At 43.6% G+C, this 7776-nt stretch overlaps 1 protein-coding gene across 1 annotated transcript; it reads right to left on the bottom strand.

Annotated features, from left to right (window-relative positions):
- Positions 1–435: 435 nt before the first annotated feature.
- LOC128699726 (cuticle protein 8) lies at positions 436–3148 on the bottom strand. The gene is made up of 3 exons (XM_053792466.2): positions 3119–3148; positions 2052–2150; positions 436–1577 (listed from the first exon to the last, which is right to left on the bottom strand). Exons 1-3 carry the CDS (start codon positions 3128–3130, stop codon positions 951–953), a joined length of 738 nt encoding a protein of 245 aa, XP_053648441.1. The 5' UTR covers positions 3131–3148; the 3' UTR covers positions 436–950.
- Positions 3149–7776: the final 4628 nt, after the last annotated feature.

The following is a 7776-nucleotide window of genomic DNA, read 5'->3' as shown; positions in this document are numbered from 1 at the left end:
GACCAAAATTCTTCTCAATTTTTCACAAGTTATAATTAATTTTTTGGCCTTTGAAAGAAAAGCCATTAAATGTACTATGGAAAATATGACAAAGTCACAGTAGTAAAGAAAAGGCTGTAGAAAGAACCAGTTTATAGTATTAAATTACAAATAAATTCCTCTATTATCTACAATGGAACTTTCAGGCCATTTACGTACAATAAATGGCCGTAGTTAAATAAAACAAATTTTAGGATCATTATAAATAATATTAATGAATATTATTATACGTAATTATACATATATATATATACATATATATATATATATATATATATATATATATATATATATATATATATATATATATATATATATATATATATATATATATATATATATATATATATATACATGCATACAGTAAATTAAGATCACAGAATATACAAGTATGTAAAGAAAAGTTTACTTTTCAAAGGGGAGGAAGAATAGACAAGATCTGAGGGAGATGAAGCAGGATATGAGGCAGGATAGGCGAGATATGAGGCAGGATAGGCGAGATATGAGGCAGGATAGGCGAGATATGAGGCAGGATAGGCGAGATATGAGGCAGGATAGGCGAGATATGAGGCAGGATGGGCGAGATATGAGGCAGGATGGGCGAGATAGGAGGCAAGATAGGCGAGATATGAGGCAGGATAGGCGAGATATGAGGTAGGATAGGCGAGATATGAGGCAAAAGATGAGGGAATACTATTAATAAGTTGACACATCCTGCCTGATGGCAGGATGCGCCAGGATGTCTTGTGTCGTTCTTGGGGTAAGGTTTTAAGAACAGGATCTACCAGTCTCTTGCAAGAAACCCGATTGACTCCCATTCCTCGGGCGCTGTGTGACCCCTACGTGCTTAGAGCCTCCTCATAAATATAATATTGCTATATCTAGCTGTTAGAGGGTGGAATGATCACTGATTACTCGGGGATGCCGTATGATCGACTGGGTGGACCGTACACGGGGAGTACTTCGTCTGATTCTTCCTGGGGTTCTGAGTAGCGGGGTCTGGGTGGGGTGTACACGGGGGCCTCTTCCTCGGAATCATCCTGCTGAGGAGCGAAATACTGAGTCCTTGGTGGAGTGTACACGGGGGCCTCTTCCTCGGAATCATCCTGCTGAGGAGCGAAATGCTGAGTCCTTGGTGGAGTGTACACGGGGACAGCCTCCTCTGATTCCTTCTTAGGGGCAGTGTACCGGGGCCTTGGTGGAACGTACACGGGAACGACCTCCTTTGAATCATCCTTCTTAGGTGCAGAATAGCGAGGTCTGGGAGGTTCGTAGGATCTAATCTCACTGGAGTCAGGGTAGCGAGCCTCTCCCTCGTACTTCACGTCAACAACGTAACCGGAATCACCATCCACATAGTACGACACAATCTGCCGACGACCGTCGGGGAGCTGAACGCTGTACGACCCTTTAGTGTTCTCATCTTCGCGATCTTCTTGGTGGGCGAAGTCGTTGCTGGTCTCCCCGTCTTGGACCGTGTACCCGTAGCCATACTTGGCCGGTTCGAAGACTTCTTCGGAGGTTTTGCGAACTGGCACCTGAAGGATGTGAAAATCTTAGTGTACTGATACAGAGGACAATGATTTCTTAGGTAAACTCATCCATATGTAATGAAATAGACACTTGTGAACAAGTGTCTGTGTCATTATCCTGTCGGTTCTTCAACCATATATGCTGCATGGCTGAGGAACCGCTCTGTTTATAGCTTTATCAAACTGAGAAAAGTACGACTAGGTTAACGCAGCGACACTCACAGCCGATCAAGCTTTTAGTTAATGCATCGCTCAAAGCTAAGCTTTCCCAAGCTCATCCCTGTTACCGTTACCTTCATAAAAGCTTACTCAGCTCTACTCCATTGTTATTATCCTACCCACAACGCCTCATGTAAACATCGGAGAAGTAAACTGTCATCGCTAATCCATTATCAACAGCAGTCACAGCTGAACCACACATTGGAAGTTATATTTACGTACCGTGACTTGTATTCTGTTTACACTAACAAAGGTACCTACCTGAGGAGGTCCGTAGGACGCTGAGGGAGGTGGACCGTAGGACACTGCAGGAGCCTTGTCTGCCCAAACCACAGCCAGCACACCCACCAGGAACAGTACCTTTAATAATAATAATAATAATAATAATAATAATTATAATAATAAATATTTTTACTGTGAAATAGTGTGTGAAATTGAGCACAAGGAGTGGTGGAGGCTTGATCCTCCGTTCTCTTATGGCGAGGAAGATATCTCTTCACCTAGAATAATCAGAATTTATCACAAACCACGGAACGGGTAGGGGTTGAACCCATGGCAAGTGAGTCTGAAAATTCACTGGGTACAAGCCCCACCCATTTCAAGATTTGTTGGAAATCGTGTTAGAACGATTTCGCGAGACAGAATATGTTGTAATTACAATGAGCTTCTAGGGTCAGGAGATATGCAGACGTATACTAATATATATAACTAAATATGTACGTAAGGTTGGTGTGTTTGGGTAAGACCTGCCTAGTATAGGCCAGTAGGCCTGCTGCAGTGTTCCTCCTTTCTTATGTTCTCATGTACCCTTAGTACTGGCGAAGGGCAGATGCCCCATGAAATTAGAACTGCCTTCCCATTACTAGGGTCACACCTCATTACCTCTCATTCCCGGATACTGAAGGACCCATTTGTGTTTAGAAAAACACGTAGGCAAACACTACGACATATTTATTAAGAAAACGTCTTGGTCCTGGGACCTTGATCACTTCTAACATACAGAGGTTTAAGACAGTATATATGGGTGTAGAGTGAGGTGTGAGTGACGCTTGGTGACCTGAAGAGCGCCATGTTGGGATGAGGACAGGCAGAGAATGAGGTCAGGTCACCATGTATCACTCACACCTCACTCTCCACCTATACATACTGTGTTAGAAGTGCTCAAGGTCCCAGGACCAAAGTGTTTTCTAATATGTTCCTAATGTTTGTTAACGTGTCTTTCTAGACCAGTTTGTGAGTATTTCTCATCAATGTTTATACCAGAACCCATAATGTGCTAAGTTCTGCCCCACGGCTAAGATAATCAAGAAAAATGGGAATAATCTTACTAATGTGTTCATCGCGAGGCAACAGAGAAGACTGACAGTAAACTCTTCCCGCTCCTCATTTATATATGAGGGGGGGAGGTGGCCAGTCCGATAGCTTTTTCCAGGGGCTGTGGTCTGTTACAAAATTTAATGGGCCGTTTCTCAAGGATGTACTGGCGGAATTTCAAGGTAAACTTTCATTTTTGATTCTCGTGCCCTTGCCTAGAGAGGAATTCCGTGTCTTGCATACTCATCAACCATTTCGAAAGTTCCCGGAGCCGAACCCTGGGTAGGGAGTGAAGTCTGGGAGAATCTTCTACGTATGATTTGGTCGAGGGTTGTGGGTGGCATCCCGGAGGAGGACCTTAAGAACCACAAGAACCATAATGCTTGGCTTTCCTAGATTATCCTTGACACTGATCCCTCTATATATTTATATATATATATATATATATATATATATATATATATATATATATATATATATATATATATATATATATATATATATATATATATATATATATATATATATATATATATATATATATATATATATATATATATATATATATATATATATGCAATAAGATCACAGTAAACAGGTGATTTCGGAATATGCAAAACAACCACTCTGAAAAAATAGAGAAATTCCAAGCGCTTTCGTGTCTATTGCAGTTCCTTGATAATGTGAGTAGTCACGAAAGCGCTTGGAATTTCTCTATTTTTTCAGAGTGGTTGTTTTGCATATATATATATATATATATATATATATATATATATATATATATATATATATATATATATATATATATATATATATATATATATATATATATATATATATATATATATATATATATATATATATATATATATATAATACAACATATACACCTAGAGGTGTGTATCTGTCAGTGTACGTACACTGATAGTTGACTTTAATCACTGTTTTAGGTATTAAAATATTCTTGACTGGAGTGGTAGTGGACGTTTGGTCACTGCTGCCGAGCACAGGTACGACAGCAGTTGCTTAACCAGTGAGTTGCTGGCCATTACCTGACAATAGACCCTTGTTAGGAGAGACATTTGTGTTTCTTGGTCAGAACACAGGAGAGAGACACTTGTGTTTCCTGGCGGTTAAAACACACACAAGGGAGAGACACTTGTCGTGTTTCCTGGCGATCATAACACAGGAAAGAGACACTTGTCGTGTTTCCTGGCGGTCAGAACACAGGGGAGAGACACTTGTCGTGTTTCCTGGCGGTTAAAACACAGGGGAGAAAAACTAGTGTTTCCTGGCCGTTAAAACACAGGGGAGAAATACTTGTGTTTCCTGGTGGTCAAAACACAGGGGAGAAACATTTGTTGTGTTTCCTGGCGGTCAAAACATAGGGAAGAGACACTTGTCGTGTTTCCCGGCGGTCAGAATACAGGAGAGAGACACTTGTCGTGTTTCCTGGAGGTCAAAACACAGGGAAGAAACACTTATCGTGTTTCCTGGCGGTCAGAACACAGGAGAGAGACACTTGTCGTGTTTCCTGGAGGTCAAAACACAGGGAAGAAACACTTATCGTGTTTCCTGGCGGTCAGAACACAGGAGAGAGACACTTGTCGTGTTTCCCGGAGGTCAAAACACAGGGGAGAAACACTTATCGTGTTTCCTGGCGGTCAAAACATAGGGAAAAGACACTTGTCGTGTTTCCTGGCGGTCAGAACACAGGAGAGAGACACTTGTCGTGTTTCCTGGAGGTCAAAACACAGGAGAGAAACACTTATCGTGTTTCCTGGCGGTCAAAACATAGGGAAAAGACACTTGTCGTGTTTCCTGGCGGTCAGAACACAGGAGAGAGACACTTGTCGTGTTTCCTGGAGGTCAAAACACAGGGGAGAAACACTTATCGTGTTTCCTGGCGGTCAAAACATAGGGAAAAGACACTTTTCGTGTTTCCTGGCTGTCAAAACACAGGGAAGAGACACTTGTGTTTCCTGGCGGTTAAAACACAGGGGAGAAACGCTAGTGTTTCCTGGCGGTTAAAACACAGGGGAGAAACACTGTTTCCTGGCGGTCAGAACACAGGAGAGAAACACTTATCGTGTTTCCTGGAGGTCAAAACATAGGGAAAAGACACTTGTCGTGTTTCCTGGCGGTCAGAACACAGGAGAGAGACACTTGTGTTTCCTGGCGGTCTAAACACAGAAGAGAGACACTTGTCGTGTTTCCTGGCGGTCAAAACATAGGGAAGAGACACTTGTTGTGTTTCCTGGCCTTCAGAACGCAGGAGAGAGGCGCTTGTCGTGTTTCCTGGCGGTCAGAACACAGGAGAGAGACACTTGTGTTTCCTGGCGGTCAGAACACAGGAGAGAGACGCTTGTCGTGTTTCGTGGCGGTCAAAACATAGGGGAGAGACACTTGACGTGTTTCGTGGCGGTCAAAACACAAGAGAGAGACATCGCGTTTCCTGGCGGTCAGAACACAGGAGAGAGACACTTGCAGTGTTTCCTGGTGCTCAGAACACCACCACAGCCCCTTTACACGCTGACCTATTTTCCCCTTGACCTCCCTTCAGAATTATCACCTTGCTCACACTTGAACGTCATGATGTGAGTCAAAGCGGTGCTGGGAGTGGTACAGGCTCGACCCTCCGCTCCGTCGTGAGTATACTTGTGGCACAACTCTTGCCATTCGTGCTATATAACCGGTTTGAATTTAGCGCTCTCATAAAATTACATTGTTATACTTGAGAATTTGGTTATATATGCGCTAAGCCCGTAGGGACCATGTTGAGTGATATAATGTCTGTACGCTCTCAGATACGTACAGTGCATATATATCTGGACGTGTACACATACGCATGCACAGACAAAAAAATACGTACATGCGTATACTTTAGCGCACGGAAATACGTACACATGTGCGTGAATTCACCATTACATAATACATGCGCACACACACATATACCTGGAGGTGTTCCGGGGGTCAGCGCCCCCGCAGTCCGGTCCATGACCAGGCCTAGCGGTGGATCAGGACCTGATCAACCAGGCTGTTACTGCTGGCCGCACGTGAACCAACATAGGAACGACAGCCCGGCTGGTCAGGTACTGAGTTTAGGTGTATGTCCAGCTCCTTCTTGAAGACAGCCAAGGGTCTTGAAGACAGCCAGGGGTCTTGAAGACAGCCAGGGATCTTGAAGACAGCCAGGGATCTTGAAGACAGCCAGGGGTCTTGAAGACAGCCAGAGGTCTTGAAGACATCCAGGGGTCTTAAAGACAGCCAGGGGTCTTGAAGACAGCCAGGGGTCTTGAAGACAGCCAGAGGTCTTGAAGACAGCCAGGGGTCTTGATGACAGCCAGGGGTCTTGAAGACAGCCAGAGGTCTTGAAGACAGCCAGGGGTCTTGAAGACAGCCAGGGGTCTTGAAGACAGCCAGAGGTCTTGAAGACAGCCAGGGATCTTGAAGACAGCCAGAGGTCTTGAAGACAGCCAGGGGTCTTGAAGACAGCCAGGGATCTTGAAGACAGCCAGGGTTCTTGAAGACAGCCAGGGGGTCTTTAAGACACCCAGAGGTCTTGAAGACAGCCAGAGGTCTTGAAGACAGCCAGAGGTCTTGAAGACAGTCAGAGGTCTTGAAGACAGCCAGGGGTCTTGAAGATAGCCAGAGGTCTTGAAGACAGCCAGGAGTCTTGATGACAGCCAGGGGTCTTGAAGACAGCCAGAGGTCTTGAAGACAGCCAGGGGTCTTGAAGACAGCCAGGGCTCTTGAAGACAGCCAAGGGTTTTGAAGACAACCAGGGATCTTGAAGACAGACAGGAGTCTTGAAGGCAGCCAGAGGTCTTGAAGACAGCCAGGGCTCTTGAAGACAGCCAGGGCTCTTGAAGACAGCCAGGGCTCTTAAAGACAGCCAAGGGTCTATTGGTAATCCCCTTCATGTATGCAAGGAGGCAGTTGAACAGACTTGGGCCCCTGACACTTATTGTGTTGTCTCTTAACTTATACAATACACAAACATACATACACACAAATACAATAAACAGATATACATACACAGTTACAATACACATACACACACATGCATAATGCACACTCATACGCAATATGCACACAATGTATACATACGTACATAATACACAAGCATACCCAATACACACACACACACACACACACACACACACACACACACACACACACACACACACAGATAAACAACTATAACTTAAAAATAAGATAATGGAAATGCTAGAAAGCGAAATCAGTCCACATATAGAATACAAATTGTGACGAATTCTTGGAAACAAACAAGAAAAAAACATCTAGCAACCATTAGTAACAAAAAAAATGCCAGTAGAAGACCATTTACCGTATATTCCGACATATAAGGCGCACCCTTTTCCCCTTTGACTCGCAGGAGTCTTCAACTTCCAATTGTGACCTCTTGTGTCTGTGTCCAGTCTCTGGAACATCCTGTCTCTTTCCACCTTGTCAATTCTTTGCAGTATTTTATGTGTCGTTATCATGTCTCCCCTGACCCTCCTGTCTTCCAGTGTCGTCAGGCCAATTTCCCTTAACCTTTCTTCGTTGGACATTCCCCGTAGCTCTGGGACTAGTCTTGTTGCAAACCTTTGCACTTTCTCTAATTTATTGACATGCTTGATTAGATATTAACATTTAAATAACTCAT

Source organism: Cherax quadricarinatus, chromosome 81 (genome assembly GCF_038502225.1).
Source record: "Cherax quadricarinatus isolate ZL_2023a chromosome 81, ASM3850222v1, whole genome shotgun sequence".
Classification (NCBI taxonomy): domain Eukaryota; kingdom Metazoa; phylum Arthropoda; class Malacostraca; order Decapoda; family Parastacidae; genus Cherax; species Cherax quadricarinatus.
The sequence above is the reverse complement of the archived record's forward strand: the minus strand, read 5'-3'. Positions and strand labels throughout refer to the sequence as shown.